Source organism: Aethalodelphis obliquidens, unplaced genomic scaffold (genome assembly GCF_003676395.1).
Source record: "Aethalodelphis obliquidens isolate GAN/ISIS:26980383/991018 unplaced genomic scaffold, ASM367639v1 scaffold18, whole genome shotgun sequence".
In the NCBI taxonomy this organism is placed as follows: Eukaryota; Metazoa; Chordata; class Mammalia; order Artiodactyla; family Delphinidae; genus Aethalodelphis; species Aethalodelphis obliquidens.
Genome location: NW_020837962.1, coordinates 14,354,754 through 14,380,842, shown reverse-complemented (window position 1 = coordinate 14,380,842; position 26,089 = coordinate 14,354,754). Strand labels below are relative to the sequence as shown.

Here is a 26,089-nt window from a genome sequence, read left to right as displayed (position 1 = left end):
CTGGGGGATTCGGAAAGCCCAGCCAGCCCAGACCCACCGAATCAGGATCCCCGGGGATGACCCGGCTTCAGTGCCTTGTTAAGCAACTCAGGCGCTTCCACCATGTAGCCGAGACAGAGGGCTGCTGTGTGTGATGTGGGCCGTGTGTGTTGTGCTGTGTGCGTGCATGTGTGTGTAAGCTTGCGTGTGTGTTGTGTGTATGGCGCGTGTGCAATTCAGTCAACAGACATTCGCTGAGCCCCGCCGGTGTTAGGTGGTCACCGGGGATGGAGAGCTGGTGTCTAGCAGGGGTGACAGCAGGTAAAGGGAGGGCTTGCGGGGGTGTGTTCCCTTGCAAGTGGAGGCGAGAAGGGATGGGGTGGGTAGGAAAAGGAGACCAGGACAGGTTCCTTAAAGAAGTGGGGAGTGACCACTTTTGTGAGGTCAGCACCCTCAGGCCCGGGCCCTCTATCAGCCTGGCCCCGGGATGGGCGGTGGGCCCAGTAAATGCCTGGAAGACCCCAAACCGCGAAGCCAGACGTGACACAATCACACTGCCCTGGACCCTTGCAGCTTGGGGACCTGGAAAGCGGGTGGGGGCAGGGCTGGGAGGCAGTCAGGATCCTGTGGGGGAGGAGGCAGAGGGAGGGGCGGGGCCGACAGCCAGCTGGGGCCTGCGGGGGTTTTAGGCTGTAGCCGCTCACATGTCCCGGCTGTCGGGACCCTCGGGGTTTCTGGAGGCGGAGTACAGGGCAGTCCCTTGGTCTGAGTCATGCACATCTGGACAAACGTGAGTAAACGGAACCCTGGAGCAGGCAGAGTGCAGCCCGGGTTCCTCCTCCAGTGATGTCTGTGCACAGGGAAGGTGCCGGGTGGTGGGGGGGGGGGGGTGGCAGAAAGCCTTGGGTGTCCGGAACTGGAGACTGTGATTTCACGGAAGCCCAGCTGCCCGTGTGTTCTTGGGAAAGGAAGCGCCTTGAGGTGGAATTCTTGTCTTGGGTTTTGGCAACATCAGGATGAACTGGGTGGTTTGCTTTTTCTTGTGATGTGCTCGGAGCAGAGGTAAGAGGCCCCTCCTGGCCTCCAGGTCGGATATCGTGTCAGCGGGGTGGTGGCCTGGGCGGGGAGTGCCTGAACCGAGGCCCCTGCTGTGGATGGTGATGGGAGCCTTTGCTGGGTTCCTCGAAAGCGGAGCTGAGCTTGGACTTGGCGCAGGTGGCTTATCTGGATCCCATACACAGAAGGTCACTCAGCGTATGATTCCGTTTATATGAAACATCCAGGGGCTGGGGGCAGGGTGAATAGGGGACAAATGCTTAATGGGTACGGGGTTTCTATTTGGGGTGATGAAAATGTTTTGGAATCAGAGGTGGTGGTTACACAACATTGTGAAAATACTAAATGCTCCTGAATTGTTTGCTTTAAAATGGTTAATTTTGTGTTATGTGAATTTTGCCTCAATTAAAAAAAAAATTTAAAAAAGAGAGAACACACAGGTAGATGCTAGTACCCCAGCCAGGGAGCATGCCAGCCAGGTGTGGTGTGACGTGCCCGGGAGCTGTCAATATTCCCGTCCCCGTAACTGGAGCCGTCGTGGTCCCCACGCCTTGTTCTTGGCCCTGGGACCATTCCCATGTGCCCTGTGGGGCCCCAGGAAGAAACCTCTAGCTGGTGTCTGCTCATCTGCTCAGTCTTAGGTGACAAAATGTCCTCTGGCCCCTTTTCAGATGGAAGAATTGACTCATTTTAACACCTGATATGCCCAGTGCAGTGTAATCACCCAAACTCTGCATGTGGCGGTCCCGCCCAGCTCAGGTGGGCACTGCCAGCAGTGGGCGAGCGGGTAGGGGCAGCTCTTTCGCTATTTCTCAGACCTGAGCTCCCACCCTCCTCACCACTCACCTGGCTGTTCCCGGAGCTTCCACGTGGAAAGTCCAGAGGGGAGAGGTGAAGGCCAGGGAAGGGCTGGGTCCCGACGGGAGCTGAAGTGGCTCTGGTCCCAGCCTCTCTCACCCTCACGGTGGGCCAATGGCCACAGCCTCCTGCCTTCAGATTCCCAGGCATGAGGCGAGGCGGCTGCATCCCCACTCATTCCCAGGGGGGCAGGCCTCCCCCACACCGGCCACTTTCTTCAGAGGACTCTCCGCCCTTCTGGCCTCTTGAGATTCAGCCCTTCGTGACCTTGCGGTGGTTGGGAGACAGAGGATCGTGCACCTGGTGTCTGTGCATCTGGTCCGGGGCCCCTTGCTGTGCTGGCATCTTACCACCTATTTGGTCGGCCTTGGCTTTTGGGCCTCAGTCAAAACGAAGATGGAAAGAGTCCCTTTAAAAAAATCCTGTTACATTATTATGTTTCAGTTTGTATTAGTCTCCTGGGGCTGCCATGACAAACTACCACAAACCAGTGACTTCAAACATTGGAAGCTTAAAAATAGAGTTGCCGTATGATCCAGCAATCCCACTGCTGGGCATAGATCCAGACAAAGCTCTGATTCAAAAAGATACCTGCACCCCTGTGTTCTCAGCAGCACTATTCACAATAGCCAAGACATGGAAGCAGCCTAACTGTCCATCAACAGATGAATGGATGAAGGAGATGTGAGATAAATAAATAAATAAATACACACACACACACACACACACACACACACACACACACACAATGGAATACTACTCAGCCATGAAAAAGAATGAAATAATGCTATTTGCAGCAACATGGATGGGCCTAGAGATTATCATACTAAGTGAAGTAAGTCAGGCAGAGAAAGACAAATACCATATGATATCACTTACATGTGGAATCTAAAAATGACACAAATGAACTTATCTACAAAACAGACTCACAGCCAGAGAAAACAGGCTTGTGGTTGCAAACGGGGAGAGGGAGTGGGGAAGGGAAGGATTAGTAGTTTGGGATTAGCAGATGCAAACTATTATATATAAGATGGATAAACAACAAGGTCCTGCTGTAGAGCACAGGGAACAATATTCAATATCCTGGGATAAACCATAATGGAAAACAATATGACAGAGACCATATATATGTATAACTGAGTCACTTTGTTGAACAGCAGAAATTTACACAACACTGTAAATCAACTATACTTGAATAAAATATAATTTTTAAAAATCGGAAGTTTATCATCTCACAGATGCTCAGACTAGAAGCCCAAAACCAAGGTGTTGCCGGGCCTCGCTCCCTCTGGAGGCTCTGGGGAGAAGCCCCCCTGCTTCATACGGCTTTGGGCAGCTCCCTGCGCTCCTTGACTGGTGGCTGCATGACTCCATCCTTGCCTCATCCTTGTGTGGCCCTTCCTGTGTGTCGTCCTCTTCTGTCTAATCTCCCTCTGCCTCACTCTTATGGGGTCACCTGCCGTTGGATTTAGGACCCACCCGGTTAATCCAGGATGATCTCGTGTTAAGAGCCTTAAGTTAATTTCCTCTGCAAAGATTTTTTTTTGCCAAATAAGGTGATGGTCATAGGTTCCTGGGATTAGTCATGTTGAATGGAGCCGCCATTCAACATAGAATTTCTTATTTATTTTATTTTAGCCGCAATTCCCTATTCCTGTATTGCTTCCCCACCACACAGAACGGGAGAGGTTTAAAAACATGACCACAAACTCTGACATTCCTCCCATGAAGGGGCGGGGTCTATGTCCTTCTCCCTGAATCTGCGTGGGCTCGTGTCTGCTTCTACCCGTGGAGTGTGACGGAAGGGATGCTCTGTGACTTCCCGCAGCCTCCTCCTGGTTGGCTGGACCTCTGAGCCTCTGTATGGCAAGTCCAGCTGCCCCGAGACCACCATGCTAGAGGGGCTCCCTGTGGACGCTCTGGTTGACGGCCTCAGCTGAGGCCCCGTCAAAATGCTAGATGTGTCAGCGAGCGCCTTGAGCTACAGACCTGCCCAGCTTTCTGCACACGCTGCCTGGTGCCCTCAGTCGATGCTGCCTGGAGCTGCTCCTGCTGTGTGCCCAGCACTGTGTTAGGTAACAGGCCACCAGAGGAAGGCCTGTCCCAGCTTTTAAGAAGTTTCTTGGGGGAGGAAGAAGCTCAAACAGAAGAGTGTTCACACAATGTGCTTAGTGCAGCCAAGGAAACAAGCCGAGGGCATTGGATGGACAGTCAAGAGGGCGGGAGTCCGCGGGGAGCAGGGTGGGTCGGGGAGCCTGTGAGGGGCGGGGCTCAGAGGCCCTGGAAACAGGTGGAGAGGCGTGTCGCAGGGCAGGAGGAGGGCCACAGGGGGCGAGCTGTCAGGGAGGCCAAGGCCAGGGGACACCCTGGTGTCCCCCGAGTCATCCCTTGGTCCACCACTGACCGTGGCTGCGGCGTGGACGCTTCCCATGCACGCAGGTGGGTTCCCCCCGCAAGCACACGCTGCGGCTCTCCGTCCTCCTGCCCTGGAGAAGTGACAGTGGGGGCACAGCTCACGCCCCAGCTTTTGTCCTTTGCAGCGGTCACCCCAGGGCACATGCTGCACGTTGTTCAGAGGGGAGCAAGGGGGAGTGGAGCCCCAGGTGCCCGAGAACACGTGCTCTTTCCTTGTCCCCACCATCTCCCTTCTGCCTCCTGGGCCTCCTCCCGCGTGAACTACCTGCCCCCAGTTCCGGTCCCGGGCTCTGCCTTGGCTACCCCAGTGGGTAGAGCGTTTAAGTGAAACAGGTCAAGGTTGTCCAAGCGGCGGGATGAGGGTGGTGAGCTGCGTTCTGGGGAGTGGCCCTTGGATCTGCAATGACGAGGTGACCTCCTGGGCACCAGTTAGGCGGAGTGGGGGCAGGGGTTCCCGAGGTCCGGGGTAGGGGGAGGAGAACGCAGGCGGGAGGCGGTGGCTCTGAGAAGCTTAGAGAAGGAGGGAGGACAGGGTGCCTTCACTGTGTCCCCCCCACTTCCTACTGCACTCTGCCCCCCTCCATGGAGGTCTCTGGTACCCTTTGGGGGATGGCATTGCTTTGGAACAGTTTTTCTGGAATTTTCCATGATGAACGTTCTAGCACCCCAGGGGCTGCATCCCTGGAGGGGGTCTGGGCCCCTCTCTCTGTGATACGGACCCTCAGTTCACGTGCCCAGCTCTGTGTGTGGAACTATTGTCTTCTTCTCGAGGCCGCTGCTGATACGCCCCCAGTGTCCCTAGCAGTGAGCTAAGGGCAGCTGACGGTGGAAAAAGAGTCACAGACAAAACACAGCCATCTGTCCAAGGTCAGCCAGGAAGCCGGCGGCAGCCTCGGGTCTGGGACGCAGAAACCAGATCTCCTGGCCCAGCCGCAGCCTGAGAAGCTGAGCCCACACACTTGCAGAGGGTCAGGGGAGGAAAAGGGAGTCCTCGTTCCTTTCCGTCCGCGGGGAAATGCCCGTGGTGCTGGCAGCGTCTGTGGGGCCACCTGCAAGGAGCAGGGCAGCTGCTCCTTCACGAGAGGTGCGGGCGTCTGCCGGCCAACCCGGGCCACCGTCCAGGGCGGACCCTGCCAGCCTGTGTCCTGAGTCGCAGGCCGCGCGTGCACTCGCCAGTGGGCTGACAGGGCTGGCTCGCTAGCCCCCCAGCCCTCCAGGGCCCAAGTTCAAGTCCGGGGCCTGGGGTTTGGAAGGAATAGAGAAAAGTGTCTCCCCGAGGTTAGGAAAATAACATTTTATACTTTCGAGCGTGTGAGGAAACAAGAAGCAGAGCTACATTAAGGCATAGAATGTAAAATTGTGAACTTAAAAATGACAAGAGGAGATTTTAAGGAAAGCTCTCCTAAGATGCTGAGCTCCCAGGCCTCTGGGGTATGACAAGCTCTCCTCTGCACCAGGAGACTTTAGCAGAAGTGTAAGAAACACCCATCTAGTCCAGTGTGTGCTGGTAAATATTTAACAACCAGCTCTCAAAAAAAAAGCCTGATTTGCAGCAGTTTGCCAGCATCCATGGTGTACATGGTCCCTCGATGGCCCATTTCATCCCACCCATGTGACATCACTGCCCATGGAGCCGGGGTGGGTGGGGGAGATATGCATGGTCTGTTGTCACAGGCGGGTGTGAGCGGCGCTAGCAAACACCACTCCCCATTCCAGCCAAGTCCCTCGTTTCACAGCAAGAAGGACGGAGGCCCAGAGAGGAATGACCATCAGGGTCACACGGGAAGTTAGTGGCAAAGCTGGACTCCTAACCATGTGCTCTACCGTTTATTCCGTGCTGTCACTCATTATTTGTTTTATTTGCCTTACCCTGGAGTAAGCGAGGCTTGTTGTGTGTGTGTGTGTGTGTGTGTGTGTGTGTGTGTGTGTGTGTTGGCCATCCCCTCTGTCAGGGACACAGCTCCTCACCTGCCCAAAGCTGGCATGTTTTCATCCTTCAGGTCTCAGTGCAGAGGGGCTTCCTGACCCCCACACAACAGCCCGTCCCCGCCGACACACAGCCCCTCTCATTTTCTTCAATGCACTTAGTGTCTAAAATCATCTTGTGATCTCCTCCCAAAGAGCAGTGTCCATGTGCTCACTGTGAGGCCAGCTCCTAGAACGGGCCTGGAATCTATTCCTTTATCTGCTGTATATTTATTGAGCAGCTACTATCTTCCAGGCACCACTCTGGCACCTGGCTTTCAGACAGGAGCTGGTCCTTCTGCTCTAGCAAGTGGCGCATGTAGAGGTTCTTTCTTGGCTGTGTCTGGAGTTTTGCACCCAGGGAATCCCTAATAGGACTAGAAAAGTGGATAGCTCTAGGCTACCTCTTCCCCCTTTTCCAGCCCTTATTTTTATGTTTTTACTTTTCACTTTGTTTACTTCTTTATCTGCATATAACTCATAGAGGGTGAAATGCAGGAATTGTAAGTGGGCAGACATTCCAGGTGTGCCCGGCTGTACGGCCCAGATCGAGAGGCGGGGCAGCCCTGGCTCCCAGCAGCATCCCTCACTCCCCCTTCAAGTCAGTCACCCCCACATTAGCCACACTCTGACCTGTCTGTCGCCATCCTTGACCTTCACGTAAATGGAATAGTACAGGACGTGCTTCCTTTGCTCAGTGAGACGTCTGACGTTCGTCCCTGTTGCTGTGTGTCGTGTAGTTGATTCTTTTTCTTGCTGTGTCGTGTTCCATCCTGTGAACACACGTGCATCTTCCATGCATCCTGCTGATGGGGGGCTGGGCTGGTTCCAGTCTGGGGCCACCGTGAACAGTGCTGCCTGACTGTCCCCGCGCATGCACGGGTGCTCACATGCAGCAACATGGGCGCCGCCCCACCAGCAGGGCCTCCAGGCTGCACTTTCAGGAAGTCCTCTTCCACCTCCCTTCATCCCCATCCCGAAAGGGAAGGTTTTGGGGCAGCAGGAGGTGGGACTCCCTTACGCTGCATGTGCTCCCACAGATGGGTGGTCGCCCCGATACCAGGGTGCTTGCCTGTCTGGTGAGCCCAGATGCTCCCCCAGTTGGACAAAGTGAGACAGGTTTTCTTACCCTGTGAATCTCCAAGGGACCCCTAGGCCCTCTTACTCTCAGGGGATCGTTTTGCAGGACAAGTGGTCTGAAGAACCCATGCTGGGAAAGTCTGTGTAGAGGAAGATTTAGGAGAAGTATCCTTAGAATATTTATTTTTGTTTTGGGCACTGGGGCCTGTTTTCTCCAAATTGGGCCCCACCTCTCCCTCTCCCTCTCCTTCTCCCCGCCCCCACCCCTGTACAAAGCAGTGGGGATGGAGCCAGGTCTCCCGGGCGTTCCAGGAGCTCCAGGGCACACAGACCCTTACCCAAATGGGGAAGGGGCTTGGTCCCCTGTGGAGCTCTGTGGAGTCTTTGCACCCGCTGGTCCCACTGGCTTCCCCCAGCCCGTGTCTCAGAGTCCAGCCCCCACCTTCTCAGGCCTTGGCCTCTCAGTGGGGACTCCCCCACCCCCCTAAAATAGCAACCCCCCACTTCTGGTCCACTTTCCTGATGTTCCCCCCGCTTAGCCCTCGCCACTAGTTACCACACTGCCTCTGTCACTATTTAACTTCTCCGTCATCTGTCCCCCCTCCTTCCTGGCTAGAGTGCCAGCCCTGGGAGGGCAGGGGTTTTTATGTCTTGTTCTGCTGTGTCTCCAGAGCCTGGGACACTGCCTGGCACCCGGCAGGTGCTCAGCAAATCTGTCCAGAATGAATAAAGCAGCGTCTGCCTTGTCCTTGTTAGAACCCTTTCTTCTGGTTGTTGTTTCTGCCTGGAGGAGGCGAAGGTGGCAGGTCTGATTCCGAGGGGGCCACACACGGGCCACACTGGCCGTATCAAGACAGACTGGGGACTGTTTGCTCTGAGTCAGTGCTGGGCGGGCAGATCCGGGATCCTGAAACCCATCTTGGGACACACGCCGTGCTTAGTGTATTCAGACTAGAAAACAGCCTTCTTTTTGTTTTTAGTGCTGTTGCTTTAATATATATGTGTGTGTGTGTGTGTGTATGTTTTATAATATATACATTATAAAATATACAAAGTGAAGTTTCTTTCTCACCTCGACCCGCTGTATTCCACTTCTCCCCACCAGCACCCGCTGATTTCAGTGTTTATCTTTCCAGAGGTGTTTCACGCAGGGAAGAGCATTTTTTCCCGTTTCTCACAAGCAGTCTTTGGCCTGCTCCGCTTCTACTTAACAGTTCGGCATCGTGGAGGTACTTCCAGCTCAGAGCTTGACATTCTCCCCATGACAAGGCATCGAATATTCCATTAGGTGGAGAGAGCATAGGAATTAATCCTCCCACTCCCTGGATGCAAAGGTCGGTTTTAGTTGTTACCTGTTACAAGCAATGACATCATGTGTGGACTTCGGGCTGAGGGAGAGAGAGAGAGAAAGCCACCCATATGGCTTTAGAATTTATTTAACAAATATTTATTGGTACATATTTCTTTTTTTTTTTTTTTTTTTTTTTTGCGGTACGCGGCCTCTCACTGTTGTGGCCTCTCCCGTTGCGGAGCACAGGCTCCGGACGTGCAGGCTCAGCGGCCATAGCTCACGGGCCCAGCCACTCCGCGGCATGTGGGATCTTCCCGGACCGGGGCACGAACCTGTGTCCGCTGCATCGGCAGGAGGACTCTCAACCACTGCGCCACCAGGGAAGCCCTATTGGTGCATATTTTAAGTGCCAGGCCTCTTGTTAAACTCTACAAAGCCCTTGGAGCCAGCCTCACAATGAATCTCAACATCCTGCCATTTTTCTTCCCCGAGAAATTCCTCCCAGGGAGGGTGGGCGCAGAGGAGGGTGCAGAGCTTTGAACCGCAGCCTCTGCCCGGCGGCATTCTAGGCGCCACTTGACCACAGGCTCAGGGGTGACTGACAAACACACATCTGGGCCGCGGAGGGTTGTGAGTTTGTCAGATATATTTAGAGTGAGCCCTTCAGTGCTGCCCAGGCTGGAGAGTAAACAGCTGCTTGCAGGGCCTTTAAAGCGAGTGTACAGAGAGGCTGGACTTGCAGAGCTGGGGAAGGCTGTACTCGAGCTTCTCTGAAATGACAGGCTGTTGGCCCAATATTTTCCCACATGCAGAGGCCTTTTGGAGGTCTGTGCGGCGCCTCTTGCGCAAGGATGGGTCACAGCCGGCTCCGCAGGAATCTGCCCAGCCGGGCCCAGAAGCCGTCACTGGGAAGACTGGGCTGAGGGTTGGGATGAAATCTCCCAGATGCAGACGGTACTGCCTGCCAGCAGAGGATTTGAGGATTTGGAGGAGATTCCTGGAAGCACAAATAGGGGAGTGGGAAGGAGTAGGATGGGAAGGAGGTGGGCAGAGTGTAAATAGGCAGTGCTGGGGCTGCCTGGACCATACTTCAGAGTTGCCCACCCCAGGGCAAGGATGCTGGGGCTTTATTCCAACATCCTGTCACTGGTTGAAGACTCCTTGGGAGGAAGTGAGGCCCCACCTTCACTGCTGGAGGCTGGGTAGAGAAGCTGCTGGGTGGTCCCCAAGGGATTTTTACGCAAAACCTCCTAATTGATTAGTGTCTGCAAATGACCCCCACATTTTCTAAATGCAACAAGAGCCAATCAGAACAAGCAGCGTGCGGACTCCAGATCGCTGAGGGGAGGGCGAGACCCGGCTGCCCTCCCTCCAAGGGGCTGCCTCCCAGGTGTCCAGGAGGGGAGGCCTCCCAACAGCACGAGGGGTCTGCAGAGCCGGAGAGCTCAGAGCAGCAGCCGGTGCTTCTGCCTGGCTCCACCCACAGATAAAAAATCCTAATGAATCCATCTCATCCAGATCTATACACTTGAAACTTAGGGGAATGGAAAAAAATTGGAGCATTCTTTGAATTGAACTCAAATACCCTTTTGCGCGAGAATCTGATGCAGGGTAGTAACAAGAATGGCCTTGAGAGCCGTGCGGGCATGAGGGGGACTGGCTGTGTACAGGTGGAGGTTCACAGCCCACCAATAGCAGCCCCCTCTGAGGCCTCCCCTCCCCCACCTCCCCGCTGGGGAAATGATGCTCTGGGCGCCACCATCCCTGCATCATTCTTCACCTTTGACCTAGTTAAAAATTCCACTAAGTGAAGGCTGACAATTTAGACCTCTCAGTTACTTACACCCCCTTTTAAATGAGTTTTCCAGGTTAAAACGGTATTGCTTTTGACTGAACTCTTTTAGGTGAAATGATAGGTTGTTTGGGATTTGTTTCAAAGTAACACAGGAGGTGGAGAATGGGTCGGGGGAGATGCAACAAGATCGGTCACAAATTCATCACAATTCAAGTTGGGTCACGATGCTCATGTACGATTTTTGCGCATTTTCCATAGTGACATTTTGTGGGAAAATTTACAAAGGTATTACTTTTGTCAGTGAACTAGGGAATTAAATGTGACCATCCCAGACGAGAGCAGAGCCCAGTGACTGAAGGACCCAGTGCCAGAGGAGGCTCTGCAGACAGACGGTCAGCTAAGGCCTCTCCCTGCGTGTTTCATTCTAGAACCTAAAGTAGCATTAGCTGCCGTTTTGGAAGTAGCTCTAAGTTGCAGAAGAGAACTTAGGTGTCTGTCCTGGATTGTAAGCAAGTGTTCTTGAGTGACTGTTGGTGAATCTTAGCCTCAGAGAAAAATCTGATATGTTTCTAGAATCGCATGGGAAGCATGATGTACTCCGAGACTGGGGTGCTGGAGCCGCTCTCGTCAGCTCTGGAGGGCGGATCGTGTGCCTCTTTTCCCAACTCTGTTTTCAGCAACATCAGGCTGGAAGCTTGAAATCGGCTACAGTGGGAGGATTTACAACATGGAAGTTGGCAAATGCTACCGACTGGGACTTTTCCTCTACCCTTCTAGGTCATTCTGGCTGGACTACGAATCAAATTAACTTGAGACAAATTAACAGGAGAAAAATCAAGCAAAAGTTTAATGACGGGGCTTCCCTGGTGGCGCAGTGGTTGAGAGTCCGCCTGCCGATGCAGGGGACATGGGTTCGTGCCCCGGTCCGGGAAGATCCCACATGCCGCGGAGTGGCTGGGCCCGTGAGCCATGGCCGCTGAGCCTGTGCGTCTGGAGCCTGTGCTCCACAGCGGGAGAGGCCACAACAGTGAGAGGCCCGCGTACTGCCAAAAAAAAAAAAAAAAGTTTAATGATGTGTATACATGAGAGAGACTTGGGAAAACTGAGTAACTCACCAAAATGGCCAAAGCGCTCACCTTGAATACCATCCTCAGCTAAAGGCAAAAGAGGATGTTGAAGGTGGGGCGAGTCAGTTCGGAGAGGTTCCCAGGAGAGGCGCAGTGAACAGGGGTATGGGCGTTACGTGGATTTAAGTCAGTGTCTCCTCCATTGATAAGAGTTTCTAGACGTTTGGTCATCCTCCTACGCCTGGTACAGTTAGGGAGATACCCTTACAAATGGAGATTTTTGTTTCTTACAAAAGGGTAACTCCTACTTGGTTTTCAGTTTTTCCTATGCCTGCTGTTTCTTAGAAAATAACCAGCTAAAAATAATATACCAGAGAGACACATTTTGGGGTGGTGAATTTGGGCCACTGCTGTAGGGTCTCTGTCTTGGGATGGCCTCAAGAACATGGACCTTCCATCTTAAATGTCTGTGGATGCACTCTGGAAACAGATTGCTCTCAACACTTCTCAGAGCTTAGGCAGAGGGAAGGGGAACAGCAGCAGATGGCCTTCATTAAAACCTGATTATTCAAATGTGCCCAGTGCAGGGGTAGCCCATGGGAGATACCTAGTCCATGTCAACACACGTCTGCTGAGCAGTACTGGGGAAGCGGGCAGGTTCTGGGGTGAGGTGGTGTATTGGAAAAGGATGATGAGTAGTTTCGTCTGGAGTGCTGTGTTGAGGATTCTGAGCCTAAGATATTTTTGAGCACCTGGAGCCTGCTATTCCTGAAGCCAAACCCCAAGAACTCTCAGGTGCCTAATCCAGTGAATTTGTTGTGTTGCTGTTCAACCCAGTTGGAATTGGATTTATGTTCCCACCGCAAATAGTCCTGGTGATATGCCCACCTAGTGAAGTACTAAAGGTGGCTCATTTCCAGTTAGACTGCTGACTAGGTGGTTGGCCAATTTTGACTGCTCCCTACAGGAAACACATATGTGGCTGGGTTTCCAGATATGTTTTTTAGGGGTGGAGGAGGCTTGCTATGCTCCACACTCCATGCTGGGAGGCATGGATGCGGCGACCACCAACTCTGCCCAAAGGTGCCAGGTGGGTGAGCTGGGGACGCCTGTGCCCCCTGTCCCCCACTGCAGCGGGCAGCTTGGGGTGGAGCGTGAACAAGGCTTGAGAAACTGCTGGGCGTTTGCTACTGGGGTCCCAACCCTAGAGAAAACCTAGGGAGCAGCCCAGGAGATGGGGTGTTTGGGGAGCTGAGCAGGGGCCATAAACAAATGTGCAAAACAACTAGATTTCAAGTGACTTCCCGGCTGGGAGGGAGGACAGTTGTTTGCTTGTCCCCAGCAGGCCTGTTTTCTCTCTGAGGCTTCCTGTGCCAGCTTTGTTAGCCCTCGGGGCTGCAGAACCACAGTTCAACGGGCTTTGGAGAGGGGATGGGCCCCTGAGCCCAGGAGAGGCCCCGGAGGTAGACTGCTGGGCTAAGTGAACCCCGGGCGGCAGGGATGGTTCTGTGCTCCATCGCGGGGCTTAGGCGAGTCGGCTCACTGCGTCCTTCTCATTGAAGTGGGATGACGTTGCTTCATTCCCGCTGCTACCAGCCTTACCTGCGGCTCTGTCCCTGCTCACCTGGACCTCTCCATCACCTACTCAACTGGTCTCCTCGCCTCCACTCAGACCCTCACAGCTCTCTTCCACAAAGCAGCAGACTTGGTCTTTCATCCACAGAGATCAGGTCATGCCAGGCCCTCAGCAAACTCTCAGATCACTTTGGAAAACCCGTTGGCAGAATTTAGACCCAGCAGTTCCACGCCTGAATCTCCACCCAACAGAGAGGGGCACCCACGACCCCTGAAGACTTAGCCAAGAACATTCACAGCCGCTTCCTTCATAATAGCCCAAGTGTCCAACCATGGGAGAAGAGATAAACATTTTATGGTAAATTTACACCAAAGCATAAATACTACACAGCAGTGAAAAAGTATGACCTGCTTCTACATGTGGCGAAACGGGTGAATCTCCCAGATGGAACGTTGAGTGGGAGAAACCAGACATCAATGAGTACGTGGCCATACGGTTCCGTTCACGTGAAGGTCAAAACCAGGCAGAGCAAATCTTTGGTGATATAAAGGGGAGGGGCATGAGGGAGACCTGTAGGGCTCTAGAATGTTCTCTGTCCTGCACTGGTGGTAGTTTCCGGGTGTATGCGTATGTAAAATTTATCAACCCCTACACTTAAAATTGGTGCAATTTACTGTGTGTCAGTTACACAGATACGACACAAAAGAAAGAAAAACCCCTCCACTGGGTCCCCACAGCCCTGAGAGTAAAACACTTGTCTCTCTAAGAAATGTGTGGTCTGCCCTTCCCAGTCCCTCTGCTCCAGCCATGCTGGCCCTCTTTTTGTGAACTCCATCCATCAGGGCTTTGGCGCGGCTGTTCCCTCCTCCCGTGATGCTGTTCCCTCCTCCTGTGATGCTGTTCCCTCCTCCTGTGATACTGTTTCCCTCTTCCGGCAATGCTGTTCGCCCTGCTTCCCTCGTCTCTCACAGGTGTGTGCACCTGTGCAGAGGTAGGGCGGAAGGGGGGTGTGCACTGGGGCTGCTCACACCTATGCGGGCCCTTCAGCAGCAGGAAGAGCACAGTGTAGGGAGAGAAGCAGGGTGGGCTCTAGGCCAGTGACCTCCATGTGAGCTCTTGTCTGGGGCTCACAGATGTTAGGAGACAGTCTGCTGTCCACTGTCCTGTTGAATTGATCGTCTTGTTTACTCTCTTGTTTGCTCTTCATGTGCTGGTGCTGTGCAGACAGGGGTGGATTGCCAGCATCTAGCACAGTGTCTGGCCAACAAGAGGTTCTCAAGGCACACGTGCTGCCTGTATCAAGGAAAGCTGCCCCTGACCCTCTGGCCTCTGGCCTCTGTGAGGAACACGGGTGGCCACAGGGGGCTGAGCTGACCCGGCTGAAGAGTGCCATTGGCCTTGGAGCCCAACAGCCCTGTAGGCAGGTGACAGCGGCCCTGCCTCTCAGCTCTGCTTCAAAGGACTCAGGCCCTCCTCCCTGGAGAGGCGGGCTTGCCCCCGCCCCCCAGCATCTACTGGCCTACACTGGGCTCCGGCTAGACTGGAGTCCCAGGAGCAAGAAGGGCGTCCCAGTCCATGTGGCTGGCCTCGCTTAGCTACTCTGGGGTGGGACAGATCGGGGAGGTGGGGCAGCTTGGAGGGCTCTCCCCTCAAAGGGGAGCGTTCAGGGGCCTAGGTGCACCCTCTCCACTCCCCACGCCTCCTCATGGCTCGTCAAGTCCAAGAGGACAGTCAGGAGGGGGGACAGCTGCTTTTTGCTCTTGACTCATTTAAATGTAACAGATACATAGAAACGTGCGTGTGTGGGAATTCCCTGGTGGCCTAGTGGTTAGGATTCTCGGCTTTCACTGCCGAGGACCTGGGTTCAATCCCTGGTCAGGGAACTGAGATCCCACAAGCCGTGCGGCGCGACCAAAAAAATAAATAAAATGTGCACGGGCATAAGTGTACAGCTTGCCATGTTTTTACAGATGGAAAAGGCCCAGATCAAGAACCACTATAACACCAGCCCCAGAGCCCCACGCTCCCTCCAGCCTGTACCCTGTGAGGCAGCTGCTGGGGGTGGACAGCAGAGCCTTACGCGCATGGAATCACCCAGCATGTGCGCCGTGTCCAGCTGCTTTTGTTCGATGTGATGTTCTGTGTATATAGTTATAGATTGTTTATCTCGTCGCCGCAGGCTGTTCCACTGGATGGCATTCATTTATCCATTTATTTATTCGTTATGATGATTACTGGTTATCATTGATTCAGTTTATCCATTTCACCGTTGATGGACATTTGGGTGGTTTCCAGTTTGGGGGACTGTGATTCATGCTGCTGTGAACCTTCGTTTGCTTTTCCCTTCAGCGTGCATCTGGGAGGGAACTGTGGGATGTGGGGTGAGGGGGTGAAGGGGTAGGTCAGCCTCCGTGAATTCATAGAACAGGGCTTGTTTTCTTGGGGCCAGGAGCAGCCTACGGTTTTCTGAGGCATTTGGTCCTTCTCACGAGGATGCAAGGTGCCCTGCTTGGCTGGGAAATATACTGATTTTCATTTTAAAGGAAGCTGCTGCCTGCCCCGACACCTTGACCTCCAGAGAAACTGCCAGAGCCCCTCCTAACTGAGCCCCCAGCGCAATACCTGCCCAGAGAGAGAGAGAGACAGAGGCAGAGACAGAGAGACCACCAGCTGCAAAGCAAAAAGGAATGAAACCTGGGGACTGTGAAGTGAAACCCAACAGCTCTGGGGAAAACTCTGTAGCTTCAAACAGGTGACGATTGTGTTTTTCTACCAAACTGTTGTGAAATGTGGCTTCAGTTTGGAAGGTTCATAGGACTCAACTCAGAATGATTCCAGGGGAGTGAGATAAGCCAGGTCCCTGGGCCGACTTCAGAGGCGGCAGGAGCCTTGGCCGGAGGCGGGCGGCCTCCTGGGGACGAACGGGGGCCCTCCCGCCACCTGCCCTTGGCCCCGTTCCTCGGACAGCCGGCCTCCCCGTCCTGTGGGCCTGGTGGGGGCAGAGGGAAGAGACTGGAGTTCTTCTCTGGGACACAATGATAAGACCCCTCCCCTCCTCTCCTCTCTGCCCCAGCCTCACTCAGGGTGGGGTGCCTCCTCTGGGCCAGGCTCTTGGAGGGAGGGACCTTGACTGGAAGGCGAGGCCAGGGCTGGGGCTACAGTGAAGCAAGGAGGCGCTTGCCTGGGGCGCCACGTTTAAGGGGCCACCAAGAGACTCAGGAATCAGGATAAATAACACCTTAACATGATTTAAAAAAAATTCAAAAGTAATACAAAAAAATCCAAGGTGAACAAAGTGTCAAAAGTTTAACTGAAGGCAGGATCCAGTACTGCCCTTGCCTGACCCTGCGTTTCCTCACTCTGCTCACGGCCCTGGTGCCCATAAAACCTAATTCATAGAAGCAGGCAGCTGGTCTGCAGACTGGAGCTGGGCGAGCTGGCATCTATAACTACTGGGGGAGGCTCACCATCTTTCATGAAGCCTGCTGGGTCCCTGGGAGCAGCAGAGACAAGGGTTCCAGGTGTTATGGACATTGGGATTGGCAGGCAGGAAACAGAGGACAATGAGGGAACTCATCTGTGGGTGGCTGGCACACGGGCAGGCGGAGGGATGGCAGGATGGCCAGCAGACCACAAAAAATGCGTGCTCCTCCTTCCCTAGTATAAACTGGTGGCTGGGAAGGAGCTGTCCAGCCAGTAACTACATTTCCCATCAGCCCATGCATCCCAGAAGGGTCACATGACCAGTTCCCACCAATGGGAATGCGAATAGAAGTGATGGGTGTGTCTTCCCCATCCCACCTCTCCCCATCTTCCTGACTGAACGCAGAGGACTCTGAGGCTGGGGATGAAAGGAGAACTTAGATCCCCACATGTGGAAGGCCACCTCAACTTCAAACACACACACACGGGCTTCTTAAGTGAGCCAGAAGAAAACTTGTACTGTGTGGCCCACTGTGACGCAGGGGCTTATTGTTATAGCAGCTAGCTTTGCTCTGACTCACAGAGGAAGTCATCAGGAGTTAGAGAAACCCCAGGAAGGCTGGCCTGAATGGTCTGTCATGCTTGGATGGGGTTTGGGCTGGAGCGGAGCAGAACTTCCAGACTGAGTGTGAGAAGAACAAGTGTGAGAAGACAGCCTTCCAGCTGTCTCGTCCGGACCTCTGAAGCTAGCGGTAAACTTGGCAGGGACACCTGTGGTTGGGTCTGCAAGGCTGCCCACCATGAGGAACTGTCCCCTCTGACTGCCAATCCCTGTGGCCCTGGCCACCATGATGTGGATCATTGCCCTCCCCCAGAACTTTAAAACCTGCAACCGAGGGCTAGGCCCCCTGTTGCTGGGTGCTGTGGACGTGAGACCCCAGGGCTGGTGGTGACTGTGTGCTCTGCCTTGGGAAGTTGCAGTCTGTGGTTGAAGAGAATAAAGCAGCCAGGCAGAGAGAGAGGCAGAGAGAGGGTAGCGACAAGGTTGGATTAAGGATTCCAGCCACCTGAGACCCAGGCTGGCTCCTGCCCTTCCCCCACTCACTGGCGGTATCTCAGAAACGGCTCCTTCCACCAAACTCCTGCTCTGGGCCCTGCAAGCTCTAAGTGGGTTTCTGCCATGTGCACACCAAGGATTCCAACGAAACCCAATCCACTAAACCCAAATATTTTTGGCGATGGCAAATATAAACACATGAAAAGATACTCAGTATTTTTAGCCAGTGGGGAAATTCAAATTAAGACCACAATGAGGTATCATTATACACCTATCAGAATGGCTAAAATGAGAAATAGTGACAACACCAAATACTGGTGGGGAGGCAGAGAAACTGGATCACTCATGCATGGCCAATGGGATGTGAAGTGGTACAGCCGTGCTGGAAAAGAGTTAGGCAGTTTCTTTAAAAAACTAAACATGCAACTACCATACAAATCAGAAACTGTATGCCTAAGCATTTATTCCAGAAAATGAAGGCTGTGTCCACACAAAAATCTGTATACAAATGTTCATAACAGCTTTGTTTGTAATAGACAAAAGCTGGAATCAGCCCAGCTGTTCTTCAACAGGTGACTGGTTAAAAAACCCTGGAGTAAGGAATGCCATGGAGTTAAAGAATGAACTATGGATACGTGCAACTTGGACGAATCTCGAGGATATTATGTTAAGCAAAACCGAAACAAAACAAAACAAAAAAACAATCCTCTAAAAGTTACACACTGTACGATTCCATGTATATTAATATTTTTGAAATGACAAAAGTTTAGAAATGGACAACAGTGGTGATGGAGTTAAGGAAGGGGTGAAGATGGGAGGGCAGTGGGTGTGGCTATCCAAGGACAGCGAGGGGGATCCTTGAGGTGGTGAAATGTTCTGTATCTTGATTATATCAGTGTCGACATCCTGATTGTGATATTGTACTGCAGTTTTGCAAGATGTTACCATTGGGGGAAACATTGAGAGTAAAAGGGTCTGTATTATTTCTTACCAATGAATTATCTCAAAATTAAAAGTTTAACTTACAAACTAAAAAACTGCCTGAATGCACTGGAGAGTGAACAAAAGCAGACAGAAACCGGAAGGGCTCTGCACTTGGCCACAAAGGAGTGGCACAGGAAGAGTTTCCCATTCTGTATTTTTCTGGCTTTTATTTAGCCCAAGGGCAGTTCCCAGACTAAACTATGCAGAGCAGCTAAAACTCCAATAGAAAACCTGCAGTCTTCTTGGCTTGTAGAACTGGAAGATAAGAGTCTGGGCAACCACAGCTATTGGAAAGTGAGAGAACCTCAGAAAGGTGAGGCCTAGAGGAGGAAATCCCCCTATCCTGTGTATTGACTCTGTCCAAATCTCCAGCTGACTGTGCACCATGCACACGTGGGGAAGATGTCCAATGGCCCAGCTGAGGCTAAGAGAACTGAATTGAGGTTTGAACTGCTGCCCAAAAGGCAGAATCTGCAGTTTGAGTCTAGCCAAGTTTATTGCTTCATAAAACAAGTAAACAAGCAGACAAACAAGCATCAATACTCTTCAGAGGAATATAACAGAATCCAGAGGCTCTGTAAAATAGCATTGACAATGCCTAGAATACAATCCAAAATTATTTGACATAGGGAAACCTAGGAGTTATCCTTGAGTCTTCCCTCTCCCTTTCTTTCTACAATGAATCCATTCATGAGAGCTGTTAGCCCAACTCAGAAACAAAGTCTCACTCCATCTGCTTCTGGTCATCTCCACCATGACCTCCTTGTTCCCCGCACCAGCTCAGGCCTGGATTATACACAAGGCTCCTCCCTGGAGTCCCTGCTTCCTCCCTTTTTCCTTGCAATTGACTCCCTGCATAGCAGCCAGAGCCATCTTTTTAATGTCACTTGCCATTGCTCTTAGGATACAATCCAGCCTCCTCACCATGGCCCACATGGCCGTGACTGGCCTGCCACTTTGGTCTTGTCTCCTCCAATCCTGCCCTTCCTCACCACTTTCCACCCTCACGGGCTGGTCTGCTCCTCCAACATCCTCAGCCCCTTTGTGCTTGTTGTTCCCCTGATCCTCCTGTTATCATTCAGGTTTCAGCCCAAATATCACCTCCTCAGATAGATATTCCCTGACCCCACCACCACCTCAGATAGCCTGACAGTCCCTATCACATTCTCTGGTTTTATTTTTCTGAATCATTGAGTCACTGCCGGAGCATTTGTTTGCACTATCCGTCTTCCCCAGATGGAACGTTAGCCCCACATAGGATAAGACTTGGCCTATCTTGCTTATTGCTTATCTGCAGTACCTGGAATAGCACCGAATACACAGCAGGTTCTAATACACAGTAGCATAATCTCAGCTATTGTGCGTAATGGCCTCCCCTAACATAGAGACATAGAACAACCACCATTGGATTATGCCCACAGGTTTGGGCAGGGCCCAGCAGGGTGGCTTGTTTCTGTCTCACACTGTCTGGGGCCTCAGCTGGGAAGACTGAGTGGTTGGGGGTGACTCAAAGCACTGGCTGGGGCTGGCGGGTCCATGTCCAACAGGTCTTCCTCACTCCCAGGTCTGGTGCCTAGGCTGGAATGGCTGGAGGCGGGACTCAGCCTGGCCACCTCGGGGTCATCAGATTGTTTATATGGCGGATTAGCCTTTCAGTGAACTAGACCAGAGCTGCACAGCCTCGGAAGTTCCAAAGAAGAGCTTCCACTCTACTCTGTTGGAAAAGTAGTTACTAGGGAATCTACACCCCAATTCTTGATGAGAGGAATCTAAAATAATTTGTGGCCATTAAAAAATCTGCAGGAGTTCTCAGTAAATATTTGTTGGTTGGATGGATGAATGGATGAATCTATATTAAGGTGTCTCTTAAGTGATTGGTCTCAGGTATCAGTTACTGGAGTCAAAGCTCATCCTGAAGAGTCTCTCCAAAGGGTGGCACTTAGATAAACGTGCTTTTCCTCCAGGCCAGCTGGACCGGAGGGTCCTTCTTGCTGTCTGCTCTGCTGCTTGCTCCCCTGGCTGCAGACACGATCCAGTGAGTGGAGACACTGAATTTTCTAACACCTTGGGTTCCTGCTTAAGCCACTGACAGCAGATGCTGGACCACCTGTGAGCGGTGCAGTGCGTGGGGGCCTTCTCAGGCCAGGCGAGGGGTGTCCCAGCGATCTTGGTAACACAGCCCACGGTGGACGGACAACCAGTGGCTCCTCTGACCCCAGCAAGTGGGTATTGATTATCCGCGGGCATGTGCTGTTCTAGATTCCATCACATGAAGTGAAAAGCTGGCAGAGATTGGCCCCTGCCCATCCACCCTCCCAGGAGCGTTTAAAACTCCAGCCTGAAATCTGATGGAGCGATGGTTAGGCCCTCTGGCAAGGGCATGCAAACCCTCCCAGACACCCCTCGGGGTGGTCCTGAGTTCTAAGAAGTCTCTGCACAGAGAGGGAAGGGAGGCCGTCTCCCTGCTTCTCCCTCTGGCTCCAGCTCATCCGGTTGCCACTTCCCCCAGCCTGACTCTTCCTCACCACACCCTCCCCTGGAGCAGCCCTTGAAAGGTGAAAGGTCATCACTGCTGCCTTTGCTGCCCAGGGCCTGTGAGCCCATCACACATGGCACCGACCTGAAAGCTGAGAGGCCTCCAGCTTCGGAGGTCGCCCAGGGGCCCTGGGTGAGGCATCATTTCTGCACTCACTGTCCCCCAGCCCCTACCTCCTGTTCACTCCCCAGCGCACCCCAGTCTGCTCTGTCCCCACTGCAGGGTCCTCACTAAGGCTGCATCCTGCTGCCAATGCTCACGGGCACTTTGGGATCATTTTATTGTGGTTGGGATAAAATTTAAAGATGCAAGAATCACACACAAGGTGTTGACAGACCTGGCCCCACCCACCTAGTAGCAAGGCTCCAATTGAGTCCAGACTTCTCTACACACTGGCTGTGTGACTTTAGGAAAACAACTTAACCTCTCTGTGCCTCGTTTTCTCCATAAATAAGCAAACAGTAATTCCAACTTTTGAAGATGCAATGAAAACTGCACACAGGTGTTTAATACTGGGTCTGGCATATAGTGGACTCTCGCCTTTATGGACAATCTAGGGTCTCTCTCCCCATCCCCACATGTACCCTGCTCTCCAGACACACACACCCCCAAAGCTTCAAGGCTCCGTTTTTATTCACGTGTGGCCCAGCCCATCACCTCTCCCTTTGCCTGACCTCCTCTTCCTTTTCTTTCTCACCTTCGTCCCCTTGCTGTCTCCTTAAGACCCCACTCAGGGATCCCACGTTCAGAAAGCTTTCTCCCCTTCCTGCACCCTCTGGGCTGGGTGCCTGGGCTGCCTGGACACATCTTCATTTAGCTCTCCAGGGCCAGCAAACTGCTGGCTGGAAGGCAGATTACAGTCACTGAAGTGCTTTGCTCTTTACTGTATTTTTCAAACTTCTGGCATTTGTTATAACATTAAAAAGTTGGGAGTCTTCACATGACAACCTGGATTTCTGTAACTCTTGAATACCTGAAGGAGTTAGCAATATGGCTGAGTGTCAGTTGCTCCCTTTCAGGGGCGTGGACACTGCAGTTTGCCACACTCCCCACTGCTCCCTATTGTTTGACACCCAGCTACTTCTCACTGTCTTAGTTCCTCCCAAACCAGGCTCTGAGATGAGAACTTGGATGCAGGTAGTTCATTTGGGAGGGGAATCCAAGCAGCACAGGGAGTGGCTGGAGGAGTGAGGTGGGGAAAAAGGAAGCCAATAAGAGGTATGTCGATGACCGGGTTGCCTGTGGATAAATGGGCTCTGTCCCACTGGGCTGCTCCGGGAAACACTGTAGAACCTGCCTCAGGGTGGTCCCTCAAGGGTGGGGAAGCCGGGGTATTTACCTACCAACTGTTGTGCTCCCCAGTTGCAGGCCACCCTCAGCTTGCAAGCGCTCAAGCAACACAAGTGCTGACAGAAGCAGTGGCCCGCGGCGTGCCTGAGGGGGTGGGTGGTCCACTGCATCTGCCGTGACCCCGAGGCAGGCCGAGGGCATCCAGGCAAGGCATCTCACAGCATCTTTGCACTGTGAGCTGTTTGCAACCTCTGAACCAATAGCATTGCACTTGTCTGGTTCCCTCTCTTCCCCACCTGAATTGTAAGCTTCCCGAGGACAGGGCCTGTGAACTTTAGCTCCTGACTCCAGTGCCCAGCTCTGCACCTGGCACACAGGTACTCAGAGATGTCTCATTAAACGTTGCCTGTTGCTTCGGCTTCCCAGTTATCAGAGGGGGCAGTTCCAGGTCTGTGACAGACGAGGCACTGTCCGCAGGAGGGGAGTGGTGCCCCAGAGTCACAGACTTGCCGCCCAAACACGTGAGCAGGGACAGCTCACCTCCCAGGGGTTGCCAAGGCCCAGGGGGAAAGACCAATGCACCCGTGTGCCCTTATGGGCCCCTGAGTGAGGCAGCCTGCGAGCAGTGGTGGGGATGCCACCACGGGTTTTGTGAGCCCGTGAGTGAGGGAACCCAGAGGACCACGCCTACTGCACTGGAATTGTGTTCCACTTCACTCAGCAGATATGCGTGGAAGTGCCGGGATGCACCACTTGACATGTTGGTGCTGGGAGCCAGGCATTCAGGGTAAAGGACCATCTCTCTAGAGGAAACAAGAACTAGGAAGAAAATAAACAGGGTGATGTGACAGGGAGTAACGGAGAGGAGAGGACTTTAGGGTAAATGATCAGGGAAGGCCTTTTTGAAGAGGTGACTTTGAGCTCAATGCAAATATCAGCGGGAAAGGCATAGCAGGAGGTGGGAACAGAATGTGCAAAGACCCTGAGGCAGGAGCTTACTGGTCTAACTTAAGGAACAGAAAAGTTTTGATGAGGACACAGGGAGAGAAGTACAAAGTCCCAGAGGGAAACGGGAGCAGGTCACATGGGGTGGGGGGGGGCAGTCTGGGGGTGTCTGGATGGTTTTTAAGTGCAGTGAAAGGGCACTGCAACTTTAAGGAAGTGTGGCCATAACTAGTTTTTTTTTTTAATACATCTTTATTGGAGTATAATTGCTTCACAGCGCTGTGTTAGTTTCTATTGTACAACAAAGTGAATCAGCCATATGCATACATATGTCCCCATATCCCCTCCCTCTTGAGCCTCCCTCCCACCCTCCCTATCCCACCCCTCTAAGTCGTAGCAAAGCACCGAGCTGATCTCCCTCTGCTATGCAGCTGCTTCCCACCAGCTCTCTATTTTACATTTGGTAGTGTATCTATGTCGATGCTACTCTCACTTCTTCCCAGCTTTCCCCCACCACCCCTGTGTCCTCACGTCCATTCTCTACATCTGCATCTTTATTCCTGCCCTGCAACTAGGTTCATCAGTACCATTTTTTTTTTAGATTCCATATATATGCATTAGCATACGGTATTTGTTTTTCTCTTTCTGACTTACTTCACTCTGTATGACAGACTCTAGGTCCAACCACCTCACTACAAATAACTCGATTTTGTTTCTTTGTATGGCTGAGTAATATTCCATTGTATATATGTGCCACATCTTCTTTATCCATTCGTCTGTCAATGGACATTTAGGTTGCTTCCATGTCCTGGCTATTGTAAATAGAGCTGCAATAAACATTGTGGTACATGTCTCCTTTAGAATTATGGTTTTCTCAGGGTATATGCCCAGCAGTGGGATTGCTGGGTCCTAGGGTAGTTCTAATTTTAGTTTTTTAAGGAACCTCCATACTGTTCTCCATAATGGCTGTATCAATTTACATTCCCACCAACAGTGCAGGAGGGTTCCCTTTTCACCACACCCTCTTCAGAATTTATTGTTTCTAGATTTTTTGATAATGGCCTTTCTGACCGATGTGACTCATTGTAGTTTTGATTTGCATTTCTCTAGTAATTAGTGATGTTGAGCATCTTTTCATGTGCCTCTTGGCCATCTGTATGTTTTCTTTGGTGAAATGTCTATTTAGGTCTTCCACCCATTTTTTAATTGGGTTATTTGTTTTTTTGATATTGAGTTCCATGAGCTGTTTGTATATTTTGGAGATTAATCCTTTGTCCGTTGTTTCACTTGCAAATATTTTCTCCCATCTGAGCGCTGTCTTTTCTTCTTGTTTATGGTTTCTTTTGCTGTGCAAAAGCTTTTAAGTTTAATTAGGTCTCATTTGTTTATTTTTGTTTTTATTTTCATTACTCTAGGAGGTGGGTCAAAAAGGATCTTGCTGTGATTTATGTCATAAAATGTTTTGCCTATATTTTCCTCTAAGAGTTTTATAGTGTCTGGTCTTACATTTAGGTCTTTAAACTTGTTTTTAAATGATCTTCCTGGGCAGAGAATGAGCCACAGGGGGCAGACATGGAAGCAGGAGGCTCAGGGGGGAAGGGATTGTCATCTTCCAGAGAAGAGCAGTACCGGGTGGCGCGGAGCTAAGGAACTGGGCAGGTCATGCGTGCATTTTGAAGTTGGGGTTGACAGCACCAAGTGATGAACTGGACAGGGATGTGAGGAAGGGGAGACCACTCCTTTGGGGTCCAGCTGTGGTGATCGCATCCGGGCTGAGCCGTTGGCAATGCCCCTAAAAGGGGCTGTCCCTTGTCACCCTCTCCAGCCTGCCTGGGATGTTAGGACAGCAGCTCACACCCTCTGGAGGAAGGATGCACCCCCACCCCTCACCCCCCACCATCAGACAGACTTTCTTAACCAGGGGTCAGGGTTCCCTGGATGGGCTCTCAGGAATCTCGGGGTTTAGGGAGGGAGAGGGAGTTTGAAACCATTTGTAGGAATCCTGAAATGCCAGCATGAGAAGTACTCATGCTCCTCCCAAGGTCCCAGCCCCTTGAGAAACACTTAAATTACTTTATCCCACATCAAAATGTTTTGTAGTATCTGAGAAAGCTAAATATACGTATACCTATGAGCCAGCAATTCTGCTCTGAGGTATATGCCCAAGATAAATGATAATACATTCACCAAAAGACAAGTACAGGAATGTTCTCTGCAGCACTATTTGTCAATAAACAAATTAGTCCAATTGTTTAACAGAATAGTATACAGTCACGAAAAAGAAAGAACTGTGCCTGCAATAGGCATGAATCCTACACACATAATGGAAAGAGCCAGACACAGAAGTGTGCACATTGCATGCTCCCGTTATATCAAGTTCAGGAACAGGATACGCTACCTCTGCTGCTAGATGTCAGGATAGCCTTGGGGAGGTGGACCTGTCTGAAGGGGCTTTCGGGGCCTCCTGGCTGCTGGTAGTGCCCTGTTCTCCACCTGGGCCGGTATTCCGTTCCTGAAAACTCACCAAGATGCTTATTTATGATTTGTGCGCCTTTCTGCGTGTATATTACACGTCAATAAAAAATTTTTAAAAGACCATGTTCCATAACTCGATCACCCATCAAATTCATAAGACTTTAAGTAACTTTACTTTTCCCCAAATTCAAATGGACCTTCACAAGACAGATTTGACATATTGAGAATATTTAAGAGAACATTTTAAGTGTTAATAGTCATTCTGAAGGCAGAATTCCAGAAACGTTCCTGGCTAGG

At 51.9% G+C, this 26,089-nt stretch overlaps 1 protein-coding gene across 1 annotated transcript in view; it reads right to left on the bottom strand.

Annotated features, from left to right (window-relative positions):
• Positions 1-679: 679 nt before the first annotated feature.
• BANF2 (BANF family member 2) overlaps positions 680-26,089 on the bottom strand; it is a 43,264-nt gene continuing 17,854 nt past the window's right edge. Inside the window, exon 3 of the mRNA XM_027118377.1 lies at positions 680-759. Coding sequence (XP_026974178.1) covers positions 680-759 — 80 coding nt within the window. The remainder of the gene's footprint in view (positions 760-26,089) is intronic.